Raw genomic sequence first — 22,620 nt, 5'->3', positions numbered from 1 at the left:
AGTAAATGTGATTTATTTGACCATAGGATGCAGTGAATTGATTTGTCAAGATGATGCTGGCCTTGTCTTTTTGTTTGTCACATTTTTGTTTCCTTCATAAAAATCTTTTACTTTCAGCAGTTTACTTTACTTTTTATTTACAATCAGGTGAACTCCTTAAATGTAACCTCAGTCTTTATTCAGGAAGAAAGCACACCTGAAGTCCCACAGTCTGAGCTCAGGTTCTGTCTGTTATCTGTCTTCATGCATGTTTATCCAACCTTAAACAATGTGGGTTTCAATAAAGACTCTTTATTACGGTCTAATCGACAGCTCTCGAGAAAAATGGCTTTTACAATAAGATGGTGTCTTCCTGTGTTGCCATACATTGTGCATTTGTGAAAGCGAATAATGTTCTGAAGGTAACAGAGTGCTCCTAGTGCATGTTTGATAAGACGGATGACCATGAAAGTGTAATTTCACTCTGTCTCACTGTTCTGCTAAAGATTGTTAGTTCTTTAATATCTCTGGAACGCTGTCTAAAGTTATTCGCCCTGAAACATGTCTGTTTTTACACTGGACAACATCCCAGTTTTTGTCATTTTTGAGAATGTGGGATTTGTGGGTGGTTGCCAAGGCAATGCTATGCTGGTTTATAGTGTGTTGCTAGGTAGTTACTAGGGTGTTTTTGGGTGGTTGACTTGGCCCAAGTCAAAAGAGTCCACACAAGTCTGGCCTATTTGGGTTTAAAGATTTGGCTCGACTCCCTAAATCTGTGGAATTTTAAGCCCATTTTATAATCCACCAGACAAAACTTGTATGTCTGATCACTTAGAACAGTACTTTTCGAAGTTTAATACTTAAGGTTAGGGTGTGTGTTCAGATCCCTAATTGTAAGTAAAAGCAATATAGTGATGCAAACCTTAGCAAACACCACTATAAAGAATATTTGATTACCTGATCTCTCATAAATTTGTTTAGCATATTTAACAATCACCACCTTAAAAGAAGATATTACAGTGTATAAGTAAAACAGAGCAAAGTTCACATCAAAACCACATAACGACAGTCACATAATGTATGTAGCATACCAAAAACCTAATGGAAAAAGTAATAAACTTTATTAAGAATAAAATCGAATATATTGTTTTTTAAATAGGTTATAGCATGCACGGGTAAAAGTCCATTTGAAAGTAAATGAACCTACATGCTTTGAATTGTTTTTGAATGGCACATTTTATCGGAGGTCAAGAGATACCCGGGAACCAATGGCTTTTGAAGAACGCGTTTTACGCGCAAAGTTTGAAAAAGCGCGCGAAAATACATTTCGGCTAATAACCACTTAAATTTCGGTCCGTTTCTCACAGAAAAGTTTCTTAAGGGGTTTTAAGTTAGAGGAATATAGACCTCACATCGTTTAGACTACTTATATGGTGCTGCCTTTGTCCACTTTGGAGCTTGGCCTTCCCACACACTTTCATTGTGCAGAGAATTTTTCTCCTTTTGTGTATTCTCTACATAAGAGACCAAGTCTGGTTTGGAACGACATGGGGTGAATAAACGATTTTAAATTGTATGCAAACTATCCCTTCTACTGGACCTGACAGTCTATTTCCCATTTTTCAGTTGAGGACACAAGGGGGCGTCCCAAACCAATTGGTAAAACAAAACATTGGATTAAACGCAGTTTATTTCTTGATGAAAATATGTTCTGTCAATTTTGTCCCCAAACATTAATGCGAAATTAAGGATATGCTACGTAATGATTTAAGTCATCATAAACAGTTTGCCCAGCACTTGCTCCAGTTTTAAAGAAGGGTTTTATCAAGAAAACCTTCACCCCAGCACATTTGCCTATCTTTGCAAATTCAGCATCAGATTGTTCTGTTTTAACAGTATCACAGATAGCACGCCTACATCTCCTAAATATGTCTGTTTTAGATCTTTTCATCTGTAAAGCATCCCAATCTAGTTAACATCTGCTAAACATCTTAAAAAGATCTGATTTACAAACATTCTGAATCATAAACGTCTTAAAGACATCTGCTGAATGTCTTATCGACATATGAGATATACTTATTGACATACATCTTATAGACGTAGCCTATTGCAGATGAGCAAACAACGTAAACAATGCATCTTCCATATGTAAACACACACATCAAACAGACATATGGGTGATGTAAGTGTGCTATTAGGGTAACGAGAAAGTAATGTGAACATTTCTGTTTCTCCCCACAAAATTCTGATAAAGCCTATAAGAGTCTTTCAGCTAATCCACAAGCTTTGAACCCTCAGTCATGGAACATTACTAACACAAAGACAAACACAAAGAAATACATGTGGTTTTGTCGATGCATGACATATTTACATTTTTCAGTTGGTCTTATTGCACAGTCCAATCCAAAATTCTGACTCATTTACATCAAAACACAAACCCAAACTCTTTAAGATACACCATGAACTCCTCAGATAAACTCTGTCACCTCACACTCTCACAAGTGAATTATATTCTGATTTGCAGAGGTCAATGGGTCAGAGGTGAGTTTTTGTCCTTTTAGGTGCTTAATAATATGAAGAAGAGTGCGTTCCATGGAAGTGGAACGGTTTGGAACAACATTAGGGTGAGTAAATGATGTCAGAGTTTTTCCTTTTAGGTAAACAATCCCTTTAAAGTGTCTCTGACCAACATCACAGCACTTGAACAAAAAAGTTTGTAACCTTCAAACTGGGCCGGTGAACAGAGAATAAAGTTAACTTTAAAGTTAAAGCAATAATTTAACAAAGATTTCACAGTTGAAGTGCATTGTCATTTTAGGATTGGACCCGATCGTCATGTGCTTCTGGAAGCTTGTGGTTCTTTTGATCTGCTTATTGCACATTATAGCCACAGAGAGAGAGAGAAAAAGAGGGGGGAAGCACCCACATGTGGTCAACATTACTTTCCTTTTCTCTTTCTAGCAAATACATAATTGAAAATCACATTGAGGAATACACTTTAATTTCCTGATAGTTATTGTGTCTGGCATTCTTCTAATTTCTAAGGTCATATATGATCATGAGAACTTCGGAATTGAGTTTGAAGAGAACTACTTCCCGAATTCACCATTAAAGATTTTGGCTTCTTCAATACATATTTAAAACGTGAGATCATACCTGTGATTCTACTGAAGAAATACAAGTGACATTATGATAACATAAGGCCTTAAAATCGAGGTTACAGTGAGGCACTTACAATGGAAGTCAATGGGGCCAATTTTTGGAGGGTTTAAAGGCAGAAAAGTGAAGCTTATAATTTTATAAAAGCACTTACATTCATTCTGTTAAAACTGGTGCATTATTTGAGCTGTAAAGTTGTTTAAATCTTTTCTAGTCATTTTAGGGTTTACAGCATTATGCTGTCATGGCAGCGAAGTTGTAAAATTGGATTTAACTTTACACAGAAAAGGTAAGCGATTTTATCACATTAAAATAATGTTAACACATTGTTTACATCTTGCGGCTATACTTTTGAAACAGTGAGTATTTTAACGTTTATAGATTCACTTCCAATGTAGTGCCTCACTGTAACACAGATTTTTGCTTTTTTAAAGAAAAGGAGGGATTAAATTTTGTGGTAATCAACATTATGCCACAAATGCTATCCTTTAAGATACACGCGTGCACAAGATAGAGAAATAAAATGCAATAATATGTAAAATAGCCATTGAGTTTAATATAAGATATCAAACCTAATATACACTTAAATGACAAGGCAGACATCAACAGCTATATATGTATTATGTTTAAATGCAGAATTTATTAAAAAAAAGAAAGAAATGTTCAGACGTTGTTCTTAATTAAAACATCCAACATACATAAAAATAGGCAAGTTTTTAATGTAGGTAGATGCTGAAGTGCTGTTGTTTATTTCAGTCTGTTTGACCCTTTCACCTCATTGATTTACAGTAATGCACATTTACAAGCTGAAATTAACTCTTTCCACAAAGGTGATAAAAGCAATGTCTTAGAATTATGTTCAGGTTTATTTGATTGTTGTGTCTTTAGGCATTTTTAGGCAATAACCATTTTTACCACTCCATCATGTGTTGATTTATCATAAACGGCATTATACATTTACTGCACTGTATTCCTCCACTTACATTAACCTATTTTGGCCAAACAAATTTTTTTTTTCAGCCTGATTTCATGGAAAATTACATGACTGTGGCGACATTATTGCAAAATTACATTATGTGGTTCCTTACACATTGGCAGTTCCAAGTTAAATGTTCTCCCAAACAAATTCGTTTTTTTAAGGAAAAATTCTCTATCGCTGGGGGTTTCAAACTGGGGTCAGGGGACCCTCAGGGGGCCACAATGGGGTGCTAGGGGGTCCGTGGAAAATTTGAGATAACAAAAAAGTGTAAAAAAGTTAAAAAACAAATTCGACATTATTGCCATTCATTTTGCTTTCTAAAATCTACGAATAAATTTCAAGCGAATTAAAAATTCCAGTAAAATTTCTCCTCAGGTTTATACATCAAACATTACTATAATAGTGGGTAGAAAAAAGATAAAAAAAGATACACTGTCAACTTAATACCAAGTAAACATTTACCATATAATATTTTGGTTTATAATTTCTTTTGGTTTTAGTACAATGACAATAAAAAAGCCAACTATTTAATTTTGCCAACAATGTGTTTTCTTTATAATGTCACGCTTTCTATTTTTCAAAATATAAATATATTCTCTTTATTCATGAAAATATATAACTGCCATTATATCATCGGCAGGGGGTCCATCATAAGGCAGTCATCATACATGGGGGGTCCTTGGCATCAAAAAGTTTGAAAACCCCTGCCCTATTGAGTTTTAAATCAACAAAACCGACCTTCCTACCCTAAACCCTAAAGCCAAACCTAACCAATAGTGTCATAAAAAGTAAATGTGAGATGAAAAACACAATTGCTGAAGCAACCGCGTCATTTCTTGGTGCTTCTATGACACTGCCTCATGTGTCGACTCGTGTGCTTGGACTCGTACCCCGGTCATTTGCATCGGAAGTGCAACGCTCTATCAGTTGAGCACTGTGCAATTTGATCGCACTTAAACAAGCTTGTTAATGTACAACCCCAATTCCAAAAAAGTTGGGACAGTATGAAAAATGCTAATAAAAATTGTAAATTATATTCACCCTTTGCTATATTGAAAACACAACAACTAAACATTATATGATGTTTTACCTTGTTTTTTTTTCATTTTTAAATGTACAGTAATTTCAAATCAGAAAAGTTGAGACGGGCAATTTAAGACTAATACCAATTTGACGAGTTGAAATAACAAGGCAATGGGAAACAGGAGATGTGAGGCAATTGTGTCATAGTATACAAGGAGCCTCCAAAAACAGCCTTGTCCTTCAAGAGCAAGGATCTTTCAAGACTTGTCAATTTGCCAACAGATGCTTCAGCAAATTATCCAGCACTTTGAGAACAATGTTCCCCAAAGACAAATTGGAAGGATTTGGGGCATTTCACCCTCTACAGTGTACAATATAGTTAGAAGATTCAAGGAATCTGGTCAAATCTCGATGCGTAAAGGGCAAGACGAAAAACACTTCTGAATGCGCGTGATCTCTGATCCCTCAGACATCACTGTCTTAAAAAACATCATTCATCTGTAATGGATATCATGAACACGGGCTTGGGGTTACATTAGTAAACCTTTGTTAGTCAACACCACTCGCCGCTGCATCCACAGATGCAAGTTAAGACTTTACTATGTAAAGGAGAAGCCATACATCAACACTGTCCAGAAGCGCTGCCGACATCTCTGAGCTCTGTTTCATCTTAGATGGAAAGTAGAACAGTGGAACCACATGGGAGTCCACATTTCAAATAGTTTTTGAAAAACACAGCCATCGTGTTATCCAGGCCAAAGAGGAAAAGAAACATCCAAGCTGTTATCAGCGTCAGGTCCAAAAGCCAGTGTCTGTATGGGGCGTGTCATGGATAACTGGCACATCTGTGAGGGCACCATTAATGCAGACAGATATGTACAAATTTTGGAGCAGCAACTGCCATCCAGCACTGTCTTTTCCAGGGACGTCCCTGCATTTTCCAGCAGGACAACTTCAAACCACATATTGCCTGGATTTTAAGTCCATGACTGTGTAAGCAGAGTGTGTGGGTGCTAGATTGGCCTGCCTGCAGTCCTGACCTGTCTCCAGTTGAGAATGTGTGGTGCATTATGAAGCACACCATACGGCAATGAAGACCCTGTACAACTGTGCAGCTGAAGACCTGCATAATGGATGATTGGGGGAAAATTCCACTTATTAAACTTAACAAACTTGTATCTTCAGTGCCTAAATGCTTAATAAGTGTTAATAGAGTGATGTTTCACAGTGGTAAACATTCGACTGTCCCAACTTTTTTGGAGTGTGTTGCAATCATCTGATTTGAAATTACTGTACATAAAAAAACAAAACAATGAAATTCACAAGGTAAAACACCATATAATGTTTAGTTGTAGTGCTTTCAATATAGCAAATGGTGAATATAATTGACAAATCACTCCTTTTTATTTTTGTTAGCATTTTTCATACTGTCCCAGCTTTTTCCATATTGGGGTTGTAGCTAGTTCTGTTGTGAATATGTTAAAATGTATCATCTTACAAGTCATGTGCTACAGTAAAAGTGTTTAGTTGTCATAAGATAGCATTGTGTGAGGAACAGGGCGAAAAGTAAATGTTTATGAACCGATAATCTGTTGTTTTACTCATGATTTGTTTGAAAGTAAATAAAAGTCATTATTGCTATAGCGCCTCTAGTGTTCATTTCACCTTGAAACTGCCGCAATACATTCGAGCCACATAAAAAAACATTGTGCAGAAACGTAGGTATAGTAACGTGATTCTATAAGTCCAGTTTAAATTTTTTTTAAAAAACAACCCTGCATATGCTTCATATTGGCCATAAGTGTAATTTATGAATCAGCCGCGCACTGGTGAGTTGCAGTTTGTGTTGGTACTTTAAAGATGAAATGTGTAATTTCTGTGCCATTAGCAGCACCAAATGGGATTGCAAAAGTAATAATTGTTTCCAAACAGGTTTCCAAAACACTCCTACCGCCTCTTCTCTTCTATTGTATGTACAAACAGGTAGTCCCGCCCCAAACTTACACCATTGGTCGAACCAGAAGTTGACATGTCAACAGAGCAATGTTTTGAAAGTGCCACGGTGTTTACACAACTTACAAATGGCTTACTTACCATATTTATTTAATCTAAATAAGTCTTTGCACATTAAACCATGATAAGTGAAAGTATTTTAACATCTAAACAATTACACACTTCCCTTTTAGCCAAAAATGTACCGGCAGTTAAAGCAAAAGCATTTTTATATGAGTCGTTTAGAGTTATTAACTTAAATAATTGTAATTTCTCTTCCATCGAGCATGACTTTCCACTGTACATTTTATATCTTTCATTTTTGACGTCAAGATCCGAGCAGCCTCTAAGAACAACTCTTTCATTGAACCTTAGCAATAAGGAGAACATTCTCTTCGCCTTTTCCGTCACCAAGTCTAAACATCAACACACAATTTGCATACTTTACAGCTCAATTAGATAACTCGCCCTCTTCAGAACTCGTACGGCGAAACCAGAATGTTGACTCGCGCCAGATGTTTGGCTTGGAAGGTGCGGTCAGCGTACTCGGCCATCTCTACTTCCACACTGAGCTCTTGTGGGCCTCGCAGTGGTTGAACCAGGATCAGCTCTCCGGTTTGACGGTCTGAGCGCTGCATCACGAACATGCTCCGGGCGTCACCTCCACTGGCGATGCCAAAACGGAGGCTGTCCGGGCCCGGCCGACCCGGAGCGGTTGCGGTGGCCATTCGGAACAGGGTGGTTGGTGTGCGCAGGTTCGAGGGCAGAGATAGGTAGTGGTAAGAAACGGTCTTTGCGGCAAACGGACAGGCACGGCTCTCCATTGGGCAGGGATTCCTTTCACATTGGCTGTGGTAGAGAAAATGTAACAATAAGGGCTAACACCAACTAAACCTTTGGTTTATTACACCCTGTAGTGTTCTAAGTGTCTTACTATGCAGTTAGAAAGCCATTACATCAGTACATTTTTTTAAATGCATTTGGAGAACAACAGCTCGGATACAAAACCTAGTGACCTGCCTAAGTAGGCAACATATTTATGTGTCTGAACTTTTTTATTTTTTTATTATTAGACTATGTAGAAATGCAGCAGATAAATAATTAAGCATAGAATATGCTTAATTTTCATAAAATTAATGCAAAATATATTTATGGTCTTAAATATGTCTAATATTCTTTATGAAAAGTCTATAGTAATTTCTTATTCTTATTCTTTTTTTTTTTCTTTTTTTTTTTTTCTTTAAAGTGTATGAATAATTAAGCATAGATTATGTTTAATTGCCATGACAACAATGTGTAATATTATTTATGAAAAATTTAATTTCTTATTCTTCTGATTTAAAAAAAAAAAAAAGCTGAATAAAAATAATAATCATAGAATATGCTTAATTGTCAAGACATCAGTATAAAACAATTTTTATGTTCCTAAATATATCTAATATTATTTATGAAAAATATAATTATGTATTAATCTGTCGATATTTATTTGTATGTATTTTGTTTTTGAATAAAATATTGCAAAAAATCTTAATGGTCCTAAATATGTCTAAAATCTTTATGAAAAGGTTAATTTCTTATTCTTTTTTTTTTTTTAAGCACGAATAATTATGCATAGAACATGTGTAATAGTCATGACAATAATACAAAAAAATCTTAATGGTCCTAAATACTGTATGTCTAATATTCTTTATTAAAAATAATTTCTTATTCTTATGTTGATTGTTTTTAGAATAAAAGCAGAATAAAAGTAGATGAATAATCATAGAGTATGCTTAATCGTCATGACAACAGTGCAAAAAAAATGTTATGTTCATAAATATGTATTATATTATTTAAGAAAAATAGTTATTTATTATTTTGTCAATTTATATATATATATATATATAAAAGCAGATTAATAATTAAGAATATAGAATATGCTTAATTGCCATGAAAATAATGCAAAAAATCATAATGGTCTTAAATATGTCTAAATTCTTTATGAAAAAATATAATTATTTATTATTCTGTTGATTTTTATTACATTTTTTATTGTATTTCTGTATAATAAAAGTCAGACGAATAATTAAGCATAGAATTGTCATGACAATAATGAAAAATAAAATCCTTATGGTCCTAAAAATATCAGATATTTTTTATGAAAAATATTATTTCATATTCTTCTGATTTTTTTTTTAAACAGAATAAAAGTAGATGAATAATCATAGAATATGCTTAATTGTCATGACAATAGAGTAAATAAAGGTTCTTAAATATGTGTAATATTATTTATGAAAAATATTATTATTTATTATTCTGTTGATTTTTATTGATTTATTTATTTTTTGGAATAAAATCAGATGAATAATCAAGCATAGAAAATGCTTTAATTGTCATGAAAATAAAGCAAAAACTCTTAATGGTCCTAAATATGTCTAATATTATTGATAAAAAATATTATTATTTGTTATTCTGTCTTTTTTTTTTTTTTTTTTTTACTAAAAGCAGAATAAAGGCAGACAAATAATTAAGCCTTTTTTGTAAGATGCACCAAAATTACAACATCTTATTGTGAACCATTCCAGAAAGTGACAGCAGTACTTTTAAGTGTTTCTAGTTATGTTACAGAACAGCTTGTGTGCCTTGTGTGACTAGCAGATTACTGCTTCTTACATTTAGCCGGACACAAAGGGGCTGTTCACAGCTCACGTCAGCTTAACAAACAACTTACAGTATATAATAAACAAGAATCAAAGTGTCATGCAAGAAAAAATTATTGTAACCTACTTAAATTATACCACAAGCAAGTAGCAAGTGATTTAAAGAGGCCATTAGCGGGCCACTGTTTAAGACTCCAAGAGACAGACATGTGTTTACTATGGAAACACACCCTGAACAACATCCTTCACTCCCTGTTTTCTCTCATGTTCAAATTAGAATCATCACAAACAAATCTAACAGAAGCTTTGACAGCACTAAGAGTGGCACATAAACCTCATTAAGTGAGTTATTCACTTTGTTGCAACACTTAGTGAGCTGTCTACCTATACTGTATTTTAAAGACAACGTCAAAAGATAAGACACATTCTTGGCATTATTGTGAACGATACGTTGGTGCACGTAATTCCAAAGAATTGTTTGTCCTTTATAATCTTTTGTTCTGGCTTTAAAACGACTATCCTGTTTGACTGATGTCAGCAATTCTTCTTATTTTTCAACCCCTCCCCTCCAATCTCTTGTCATATAGAGACCACTTTTCACCATCCAATCAATTCCTGATTGATAAAGTCAAGTCCAGCCCTACTTTTTGTCTTGTTGAATGTCCTGTTATATCCATGGACTATGAACCCCAAGATCATGGGTTCAATTCCCAGGTAACATACAAACTGATAAAACGTATACCTTGAACGCACTATGTCGCTTTGACAAAAAGCATCTGCCAAATGCAGAAATGTAAACTGATTAGTGTGGATGTGGCATCTTTAGAGTGTTGCTGCTATGTTTAGCGTTCCAAATCAGTCACTAATGAGGTTCCATTTGCAGTAGGGCAGCAGAGAGCAAGGCAACTCGCTAGGTTTTGGAACGTTTTATTTAAATTTTTTGTGTGTGCATGTGCTGCTCACTCACAAAGGTGAGGTCCTCACGTAGCTGACGTTGCCGTGCGAGCGCGGACACTCGGGGTTAACGCACTGGAAACCTCCTCCGGTGTTGATACAGGTGGTGCCACGACTGCAGTTGTGCTGTTGTGTAAGGCACTCGTCCACATCTGGAGCGCCCAGAGCGAAGGAGACATTAGAATTAGAGAGGACGGGAATAACAGAGCGAGAGAAAAGAAGTGAGTTAGGAGAGGCGGGACTGTTTGGACTTTTGATTTGCATTCAGATCTCTGATATCTCACTGCACTGCCATACTTTCTAATAAAAATATATACATCCTTGAAAGAAGAAAAAATTACTTGCGAAGCAGAATGACATTTTTTGTTTTCACAGAAATCTTACAAAATTAAGCATAAGCATAAACTGAATTTTGTTGGATTTCCCTGAAAACATCAAATCATTTTGCTTCTCATGTAAAAAATGTACAGCTTAAATATCAATTTTTCATGATGAGAATATATAATGAGCATCTTGTTTCGCATTGCTGTTATGAGAATTGGCGGGTAAAATGTCAAGAAAGTAATGTCACACATTTACAAAATGTGAATGACTCTAAAACAGGCTCTAAAAAATTTGTTCACAGAGAAATCTAACAAAATGTACATTTTCATAAGCATAAACGTTACTAAATATTGTTGGATTTCTCTGAAAACAAGACAAAATACCATGTTATTTTGCTTCTCAAGTAAATTGATCTTGTTTTAAGAATTTTTGAGAATGTTTACTGGAAAACAAGATTTTTTTTCTTCTTACTGAGTAATTGTGTCCAGTAAAAAAATCTTAAAACAAGATAAATTTGGGGGCCTGGGTAGCTCAGCGAGTATTGACGCTGACTACCACCCCTGGAGTCACGAGTTTGAATCCAGGGCGTGCTGAGTGACTCCAGCCAGGTCTCCTAAGCAACCAAATTGGCCCGGTTGCTAGGGAGGGTAGAGTCACATGGGGTAACCTCCTCGTGGTCGCTATAATGTGGTTCTCACTCTCGGTGGGGCGCGTGGTGAGTTATGCGTGGATGCCGCGGAGAATAGCATGAAGCCTCCACACGCGCTACGTCTCCGTGGTAACGCACTAAGATGCACAGATTGACGGTCTCAGACGCAGAGGCAACTGAGATTCGTCCTCCGCCACCCGGATAGAGGCAAGTCACTGCGCCACCACAAGGACTTAGAGCGCATTGGGAATTGGGCATGCCAAATTGGGAAGAAAAAAAAACAAGATAAATTTACTTGAGTAGCAAAATGACATCATATTTTGTCTTGTTTTCAAAGAAATCTAACAACATTTACATTTTTATAAGCATAAGCATAAACATTACTAAAGTATTTTTACATCATAGTAGTAAACGATGTACTCACAGAGTATTTTTGTCTCGTTTTCCAGTAAAAATTCAAGATCAATTTACTCTGAGAAGAAAAATTACATCCAAAAATTAAATCCAACTAAATTTAGTAACGTTTATGCCTATACTTATAAAATGTCAGTTTTGTAAAATTTTTAAATGTGTAACATTACTTTCGTGAGTTGCACTCATTTTACCCACCAGTTCTCATTACAGCAACGCAAAACAAAATGTTCATTATATTCTCATTACCGCAACATGAAAAATGTATATTTAAATTGTAAAGTATTTATACATCGTAGTAGTAAATTATGTACTCACATTATTTTTTTTTTCTTGTTGTCCAGTAAAAATTCTAAAACAAGATCAATTTACTTTGAGAAGCAAAATGACATGATATTTAGGATTCCTCTGGTAGGAGGAAACCTATTGTTTTTGTTAGTATTCTTCTTATTATTATTATTCCTGTAGCTCTAAATTGCCCAATAACTCAAGATCTCCTTGGTAAAAAGTTTTGAAATTTGGCACATTGATACTACAGGCCATGAGTAACTACCACACCAAAAATGGCCCATGTGAGCCTATAGGTGGCGCTACAGGCCACGCCCCAATTTGTCCATTTTCAAAGTAATGCCATTTCCACCCCATAAGTCCAAAAGTTCTGATCCTGGTATATATGCCTCATTTCTCATGAGGAACAAAATAGCCTCCAGAACCCATAAAGTCCACCATGATGGATTTTCCTGTACAATACAAATTTGTCCAAAACTACAAAAATCTACTCCTCCTGAACCATAGCTCCAATTGACTTGAAACTCGGTGTGTATGTGTAGGATACATGTCTTTCAATTTGATATTTAGCAAAAATGAATACAATACAAAATGGCTGAAAGGTGCGCATTTATGTAAATGTCCACATTGTCTCAATATCTATATGTCCAAAAAAATCTAATGCCATTTTAACTAAAGTTTTTTCCAACCTAACAGGCTTCAAGATGACATCACTCTGAAGTACTGTGCAAAATTTCACCTTGATATGTCAAAAGATGACAGAATTACAGTTTACTGTTATTTATCACTAACGCTAAAATAATGCTTTACAAATCCGCTAGTCATAAAACCGATACTTTGATTCAATCACCAGTTCATATGAAGACTCTTGCAATGATTAATAACAAATTAATGAAATGTTGTGTTCATGTGTGAAGTACATGTCTCTACCATGTCAATTTTTACATAATTTGCAGTTTTGAGGAGGAATCTGCATTGCTGCTTGCAGCTTTAATTTGTCTTGTTTTCATAGATATCCAACAAAATGTAATTTTGCTCTGAAAGCAAGACTTATGTCTTAAAAAATGTCTTACTCGGTATTTTTGTATTGTTTTCCAGTAAAAATATTGAAACATCCTTAAAACAAATACATTTAACTGAGAATAAAATGACAAAAGAATATAACCTAGTGAGTTCTGTGCTTTAAAAATGAAAAACGACTACTGTCATAGTGGTAAGAAAAATAAACTTGTTTTCCATTTGGTTTATTTGTCTTATTTTATTAGCAAAAAGGTTTTTTTTCAATCTTAAATCTCACTAAATATTGTTAGATTTCTCTGAAAACAAGATTTTTTATAATATCTAACATCATATATATCTCGTTTTAAGGATTATAGGATATTTTTTACTGGAAAATAATACAAAAATACCCATTTCGAATATACTGTAAGTTTTTGCAGTGCAACCAGCCGCTCTGAAATACTGCCCTAAAGAACTCCCTCACATTTGCTTCCAAAACGTTCCTCCAAGTCACCAGCCAAAAACTGACTCACTCAATTCTCTTCCACGTCCTCACTATTTGTCTTCATCTACCCATTTTATTTACCCCTGGAGATCTTTGTAAGGTGTCCAAAAGTGTTTAAAAGAGTATGTGCTTTTTTCAATCTTGATTCAAATTACTAGGTTTGCCACTCACCCTCACAGCTTCTTCCATCAGTGAGCAGTTTATATCCTGTGGGGCAGGAACAGTAGTACGATCCCGGCACGTTTATGCAGGCGTGGCCACACAGAGGCCCTCCACGATCAGCCTTATAAACCTCACATTCATTCACATCTGTATAAGATATATAACAGCATATATGGAGCTTTAATATCAGCTTGTAGCTTTAATATCAGTGTACAAACATCTATTACCTGGCTTTTACTTCATTTGTTTACTCCATTTTTTCCTGCACCTGTAAACGACTTAGGTTAGGATGTGCACACTACCCGGAAACTTCTTTAAAATCAAAAGTAATCTAAAAAATAGATGTTTCTCTCAAGAAAAAGACCCCAGTAATCTCACGTGCCTCCTGTAGATTTTCAGGTCTGTGAGACTCACCCTGGCAGATGCTGTTGTCTGACGTTCCGCTCATGTGGAATCCAGCGTCACAGCTACAGTGCTGGGCCCGGTCCACTTTAGCACAGCGAGGTTTACGGCTAAAGGCTGGATCGTTCATGACGCTCCATTCTGGAGGGGCTGAAAGAGAGAGGAAAGGTCTCACTGGGATCATATTTTAATGTAAGTCTATGGAATTCTTTTCATTCGTTTTAGTGTCTGCCAGGTGAAATATCATCAGATCGCTTAGTCAGATTGTAATAGCACACCTCTCCTGAGCAAGAGGTTGAATGAAACTCACAGACACGCTGATATGAGAACAGACCTGTCTGCGTCTGGTATTGACAGTGGCTCCCACTCCAGTTGTGTGGACAGGTGCACTTGTACTGGTTAAGACTCTCCACACAGGTGCCACCGTTCTGACACGGGTTACTGGAACACACACTCACATCTGTGTGCAGAGAGAACTTTATAAAAATAAAATAATAACAAAAATAATATTTAATTCATTTAAATTCAATTAAATCATATTGAAAAAAATGTAAATTATTTAAAAAAAATAAAATAGCAAAATAATAAATAAATAAATAATATTTAATTAATCTCTTCTGGGAGAATGTCACAAAAATATAAGCATATTTAATCCCAAAATAAAATGATAAAACAAATGATAAAAAATTAAATAATAAAAAAAAATAAAAGGTAATTATTTTAATTATTTATAGTTAATAAATGTATAATAAAAATATATATATTTTGCCTTAAATTAATAAAACCTATTGTTAGGGCCATTAAGATTTTTTTCTGTAAATCAGCATAAATTAGAGCCATTAATATTTTTTACATTGTGACTACTTTCATGACAGTTACACACACGGGTTACACCCACCAGTTCTCATTACAGCAGCTCAAAACAAGATGTTCATTATGATATTATCATTACCGCAACATGAAAAATCTATTAAATAGTAAAGTTTTATACATCACAGTAGTACTCCCTTTCATTTTCGCTTACTTTAATAAAAATAAAAAATAAATCATTGTGCAACAGCATTTTTTTATTTATTTATTAAAATACAGATATACAATGGGAATAATAAAAGTAAAACATCCGGACACGTTGCGGTAATGAGAATTGGGGATAAAATGTGTTTCTTTATTTTTAATTGTAATTTTTACATTTTTTTATTTGATTTGGGGTTAAATATGACCAGGAAATTTTCTTGACAGATTTCGTGAGAATCACTAATTGTTCCACATGGAAGTAAAGAGAATAATATTTGTATTTATTTATTTTTTGCAGTGAGAACTGAGGTGGGAAATGTGTTCGATTATCATGGAAATAATGTAAAAATCTTGAAGACCCTAAAAATATGCTTCATCGGGGCCTGGGTAGCTCAGTGAGTAAAGACGCTGACTAACACCCCTGGAGTCGTGAGTTTGAATCCAGGGCATGATGAGTGACTCCAGCCAGGTCTCCTAAGCAACCAAATTGGCCCGGTTGCTAGGGAGGGTAGAGTCACATGGGGTAACCTCCTAGTGCTCGCTATAATGTGGTTCGCTTTCGGTGGGGTGCATGGTGAGTTGTGTGTGGATGCCACGGAGAATAACGTGAGCCTCCACACACGCTACGTCTCCGCGGTAACACGCTCAACAAGCCACGTGATAAAATGCGTGGATTGACGGTCTCAGATGCAAAGGCAACTGAGATTCATCCTCCACCACCCGGACTGAGTCACTACACCACCACGATGACTTAGAGCGCATTGGGAATTGGGCATTCCAAATTGGGGAGAAAAAAATAAAATAAATAAAAAATATATGCTTCATTTTCTTTAAGCAAACGTAATTTCTAATTTCTTTTTTTATTATTATTCTGGGCTGAAATATGACCCAGTCATGCTTTTACAGTTTCTTGAGACATTTTCCCTGCTAACATTTCAAATATTTAAAAGCTCGTGACTGGAGTGTTTATTCAACATGCCTTGAGAAAGGCACTAAATAAGCCTTTATTCTTGTTTGGATTATATACCGTCTTTTTCATGGGGCCTATTATCCTCATTAATCCGGAAGGAAAGAAATACTTTAAATATTCCAGATTCTTACCTTCTTGTCTGTACTAAGCTGAAGACTATGTGACCATGGAAAACACCTGAGTTGTTGTTGGAATTAAACAAACCCACATTCTTCCCTATTTCCCATACAGAATGGCACAGTAAAGTGTAAAAGATACCCTGGAATGTCAACAATGAAATGGCGAAACTGAGAAGTAGTCTAAGAGAATGTCGAGCAGCCTCTAAAACCACAGTTAAACCAAACTGCGGTTCTCTCATTTGGCCACCGTCACATTCACAGTATGTTGTGTGTGGTGTTTGAATCCATAATCGTTAACGGTTGAAGGTCGGTTTAGTTTACAGCAGCTACTGTGCCACACAACATCTGTCTACAGCAGCTGCAGGCGGCAAAACTTCCGTCTGCTCTCGTGATGGGAATTTACTGCCATTGCTGTAAATATCTCTAATGGACAGGACGAGAATGTTTGTGAGGCCCATGCAAAGAAGAAATGCTAACAGATGTTTGCTAAAGAAGAGCAGATAAGATTCTGTTGGCTACACATGTAAGGGCAAAGATCCTTAACACCTAGCTTTTAAGAGCTGTCTCACCCTCTGATGCAATGATCCTTGGTATTTGATTTGTGTTCATTTCTGGGCTAAAAGAGGGTGTGTTGCAACAAAGGGTGCTCTGACAATGATTCGGTATGAATGCTATTCTTTACTAAATGTTGCGATGAAATGAACGCCTAATTATTTTCATAAACATGCAGAAGACACAAACGTAACTCAACAGACAGACAATTTATGCCGTAGTGGAATATTGACAATACACCAAGAATTTATTGGATTTTGGATAAGAAATGAATGCCTAATTTGGTGTTATAGTCAAGTTGGGCATATGTTATAATTAATGATTAGACAGCTCTCTAATATACTTGATCAATTCTGATAAATTCTTTTCAACATTCTGTGGTCAAATATGTGAGAAATAATCTACCGTCAGCCGGCCATTATCGCAAAATAAATCTTGACAGGGTGAGGGGTCTTGTATCACCCTGAAGGGGTTTATTTTGAGAAAATGACGGGCTGACTGTAGGTTATCCCACTTATTACACTGCTACTTACCGAGTAAATAACTAACTGGACATGAAATATTGATATGAGTTGGAATTATTTTATTAGCTTACTTGTAACGATTGTAGAGTGATACTTCAAGTAGGAAAGATGACTCAAAATTTCACCTGATAATCAGTGAAATATCACTTTATTTGGATGTGTGTCATTATTTAGAAATATCTGACTGCAGGATGATGCAATTAAACAATTAGAGTCAAGTATTCTATAAAGCCGTGCAATCATTTTGTTTAATGACTGCTAAAATATATATCTGACCTTTGTATATTTTCTACTTAGCTATTATAGTTTAATGTCTCATGTATCACCATTTCATCTCACATCAAAGTAAGTTCGAATAGCTAATTAGCTATTATAAAACTCCAATTATGTTTAAATAATATTGTATATGTTTACAATCTTATGATGAATAGATTTTTTTTTTTTTTCTAAATTTATAAGCATGTAATTCAGGTTCTGTTCACTCCATCTCCCTCCAAAAAGTCTTATTTTATCCCACTAGATGACAGCAAGTACTAGAAAAATTTATTTTATCTCTATCACCTTTCATCACAAAATGCTGATCTGAAATGTAGGTGGGACTCTAATGCATTTTAGCCCTCACAGATGTGTTCGTCCATTGACATTCAGTCTAATTTTCAGTTCACGCACCACCCTTGTTGTTTCATCTAATATCTCAGCCTCTGAGTGGACTAGAAGCACAATCTAGGTGTCATTAGAAAGCTTAGAGCCTCCCCTTTGCGATGATGTATTTAAAATGATTATGATAACATTTTATCATCAGTAGTCAATAACATGTATATTCTGATGATTTGTTTAGCATGCTTGTCCTGCTGGACTACATTTTTTTATTCTGGACATCTAAGATATAACATTGGAATATTTACACAAGCAAGTTCACAGACAAGCAAATATTAGCAATTTTTTTAGAAGACTGCCTAAGGTAAAGGAGATATAAAAATTAGTTATTTGTGGCTTACAGCAGCAGTGATTGGTGCATAGAGATGTTTGTCTTACAAATATCATATTTCACTTTGTGATCCTTTTGAAAATCTTTTAAACTGTACAGTCGCACTCCTGAGAATGGGAGCTTTCATTTGATATATGATTTGTCTATTTAAGTGCTATTTGAAAGACTTTTATATTTATATTAATATTTCTACCACACGACCTCTAGGTGGCGCTAATTTATGACGCATATGTTTTCAGCCCTTATGCAAAAGTGAAGGTTATCTATGAAAAGTTCAGATTCTAAGCATTTAAATGATATCCCAAATGCATGACTTATGTATTCCGAGAATTGAACATTTTAAGCTTAAACTTTTTTTGCGACATAGCGCCCCCTTTTGGAGTTGAAGAAGTTAAGCTATTTTAGAAGTGAGCTAATAAAATAGTTTAAACTAATATCAATATTCATGTCGATTTATTTATTACATTTCTATGTAGCCATGTCATAAATAGGGTCCTGCTTTGTGCCTGTGTTAATTTTGCGATAACAACTGGCATACTGTACATCAGTGCATTGAATGTTCATTGTCAGATGCATTTTTGCTCTCCTTCAGTTGTAGTAGTAACACTGTGTTTAAGCAACACTGGGGGATTCAATATGAAAAGAAATGCACCAAAGTTCCTCAAAATGTGGAGAAGATCGGTTATCCCAATTGGATGTTAGACATCAAGAAATTTAAGTCGAATGACACATAGAGTCAGTGAGAAAAACAAGGTATAAAGTATTAAGTTTGGGCTTTCTGGCCAAGGAATTATTCTTTCAAGATCAGCGCTCGCAATCCTTCTCTTGTTTATTTTCTCTCCCAGGAGGCTTAAGCGCGAGAATTTGCAGATGTAAATGGTTCTCTTCAGTTGCCAAGATATTTCTGAACTCCCCATGAACACATTTATGTTTTTTCACCCTCTCTCAAAGGTGCTTTCGGAAGCAAAACTCCCAAAATAGACTCACTTACACCCACCTGCTTGAATACAGACATTACACTGTCTGTGCTGTCTTTATAAACTTGAACTTTCCTCTTAAGTGCACACATACACACTCTTTTTCAAACACACTGCAGTATGCACACTCCTACCTGACTGTACCACTTGGAATGTCTCAAATGCTGCTAGCAGCAATATTAAAGGAAGTCATCAATAGCATGCTTAGAATAGTTGTGTGCTATCAGGCCATGGGCCAACTTTAATGAGATGTGAGCATGTGTTAACCTCTGCCTACTGAGACTTTACACAAAAAAACAGAGAATTAACCTGCCAAAGTTCTCGACTTCAATATTATTACAGATTTCAACATTTTAGAGTAACAGTAAAGTCATCAAAACTATGAAATAACACTAATGGAAGTATGTGAATTAACCAGTAATCAGTCCTGCTAGACCCGCTACGAGTGGGATTCGAACCGGTGTCTCCATCATGGGATGCGGGCGTGCTTACAAGGAGGCTGAAGGCTACAGCCACAAATGTGAGTCGCTTATGCACACTGCACAGCTATCATGCACCAACTGGCTCCTGTTACATACTGTATGTAGTGATCAAGAAATGTTAAATGTCAATTAAAATAATTGACAACTAATTTAATGATCAATTAGTCAGATCTGTTCACCGTGCATGGAGATACTCTGTCAGTGACGTAACTTTACAGTAGTGAAAAATGCTTCTGCATGATAAAAATTTTGTTGAAGCGTTAAAAACACTATCCAAGCTGTTCAGCGTACAAGAGCACAACACTTCAACTCATTGTGAACCTGTTGCCGCATCACGTGCGTTACGGAGTGCTTGTGCTGTTTTGATGCATTTGAGTTGTTTCTCTTCTGCGCATAACTTAGTTTTTACTGTTATTTTCTACATTTTATAATGTTTAAATGTTCTTAATTCAAAATCAGGTGTGTATTTCCATTTCGCAAAACTGTTTGGCTTTACAACAAGTGAGTCTCCATTAGACTTCACTGAGCAAGCAAGCACACATGCATCCACGTCAAAGTGATCGCAACAGAGAAAGATAGCGCAGTCATTTTGATTGAACTGTGCTGATTGGTTTTGGGCATCAAATTTAGGTTTAAATGTAACCATAATTGAAATCCTACATAAAATGAATGAAATAGCCAAATAGTTTAGAAGAACAGTAACTGTACAGTCCCTTATGTTTATAAAGATGTTACAACATTCTACACTCTTAAAAATGGCTGTTAATTTACTTCAAAATATCAACAGTATAATCCTGTTATTTTTAAATGCAGTACATTACTGTTAATTTTGGTTGGTTAAATGACTTAGACATAATATTACGGTATTTTACAGTATTGATTGCTCAAAGGAAAGAAAACAGTACTTTACAGTATTTTTTGCATTGCATTTTGGGAACACAAGGCTACAGTGAGCCCACACGTGTTTAAGGGGTGATTTTTTCACCCATCTTCATCTTCTGAATTAATAGGTGAGTACCCTTTTGATTTGCTTTTTAGCATAGCCATAAAACATTAAATTTATATTCAACTCATATTGTGCTGTGATAATGATTTTGGTAGCCTACCTGCCATCAGATCCCAATATCAACTAAATAAGCTGTTTGTAACGTTATATTTCTGTCTTTAAGCCCAAGATCTTTGTTTCTTTTACTAAAATTGTTTTCTTTAAGTGATTTGCTGTCAGATTGAATAATGCACTGGATTTGGGTTAATTGGTTAATTTGCATGTCAGATTTGAGATTGGAGTCTGAGCTGACACACATAACAGTGCAGAAACACCTCACTTAAGCGGTCAGTGTAGTCAGATAACGTTAACAACTTTAACGTTCAGATCTGGGCTGCAAATCGCAAAAGCATTGTAAGATTAAATAGGTTGTAGAAACCATTGGTGACAATACTTTCTACAATCTACTTACGACGAAGTCGAAGTATACAACGCTTTTGGGAAACGCAGCTGTACAGCTGATAATGTTAAGTTTTATGCAGGGATGCATGATATTCCTTCTCTTTTAATCTGAAAACACTGGTGATACTGGAATTGTATCTAACTTTTTAAACACTTGTTTCAGTGGGAAACCAACTGTAACTGTGACACCGAGTACAGCTGGATTTCTGAAACGGATCTTCCATATTACAGGGTGAGATTCATAAAAACGTAACTTCTTTTTATTCTGCGAAGTGCAGTCTTCAAACAACGTTGCAAATTTGATTTAAATAACGTTCCATTGTTGTCTCTGTAGTGTGCTGAAATGACAGGCATCTTCGTTTGTGTTCTGATGATGATAGAAAATCATACACATCTGGCATGGCATTAAGGTGAGTAAATGATGATTGAATTTTTATATTTGGGTGATCTATTCCTTTAAGAAAGCTCTCCTGACACTAATTATGAATACACACATTTGTTTTTCAGGAGTTTCATCAGGATAAATTCTGAGAGAGGCACCAAGGCTGGATGAGGCAAAGTCCTGTCAAAGCATACGGGGAAAGTCGCCCAGAAAAAGATGACATCAGTCAACCCTCGTGTCTCCAGTCTACTAAAGAAACTAATGGACTTTGAGTGGGACTTTATATAAGTCAGTGAACCCAGTCATTCACACACACACACTCACTCAACTCACTCAAACTCACACAAACACTCACATACGAACACTATCTCACACACACACACTCAACACACACAAACTCACACAAACACTCTCTCACACACACACACACACACACACACGCACTCAACACACATAAGCACTCTCACACACACACACACACACACACAAACACTCTCTCACACACACACACACACACACACGCACTCAACACACACAAGCACTCTCACACACACACACGCACACACACACACAAACACTCTCTCACACACACACTCAGTACACACAAACTCACACAAACACTTTCTCTCACACACACACAAACACACACACACACACACACACACACAAACACTCTCTCACACACACACTCAATACACAC

At 35.7% G+C, this 22,620-nt stretch overlaps 1 protein-coding gene across 1 annotated transcript in view; it reads right to left on the bottom strand.

The window, feature by feature from the left end:
* Positions 1-3,695: 3,695 nt before the first annotated feature.
* LOC127411952 (fibulin-7) overlaps positions 3,696-22,620 on the bottom strand; it is a 34,713-nt gene continuing 15,788 nt past the window's right edge. The window contains exons 4-8 of the mRNA XM_051647914.1: positions 14,800-14,925; positions 14,478-14,615; positions 14,073-14,210; positions 10,739-10,877; positions 3,696-7,981 (exon numbers count right to left, since the gene is read on the bottom strand). Of these exons, the coding sequence (XP_051503874.1) occupies positions 7,606-7,981; positions 10,739-10,877; positions 14,073-14,210; positions 14,478-14,615; positions 14,800-14,925 (917 nt within the window). The 3' untranslated portion in view covers positions 3,696-7,605. The remainder of the gene's footprint in view (positions 7,982-10,738; positions 10,878-14,072; positions 14,211-14,477; positions 14,616-14,799; positions 14,926-22,620) is intronic.

Source organism: Myxocyprinus asiaticus, chromosome 21, assembly GCF_019703515.2.
Source record: "Myxocyprinus asiaticus isolate MX2 ecotype Aquarium Trade chromosome 21, UBuf_Myxa_2, whole genome shotgun sequence".
NCBI classification, from domain to species: domain Eukaryota; kingdom Metazoa; phylum Chordata; class Actinopteri; order Cypriniformes; family Catostomidae; genus Myxocyprinus; species Myxocyprinus asiaticus.
Note: the sequence above shows the minus strand (reverse complement) of the source record. Positions and strands in the feature narration are given on the sequence as shown.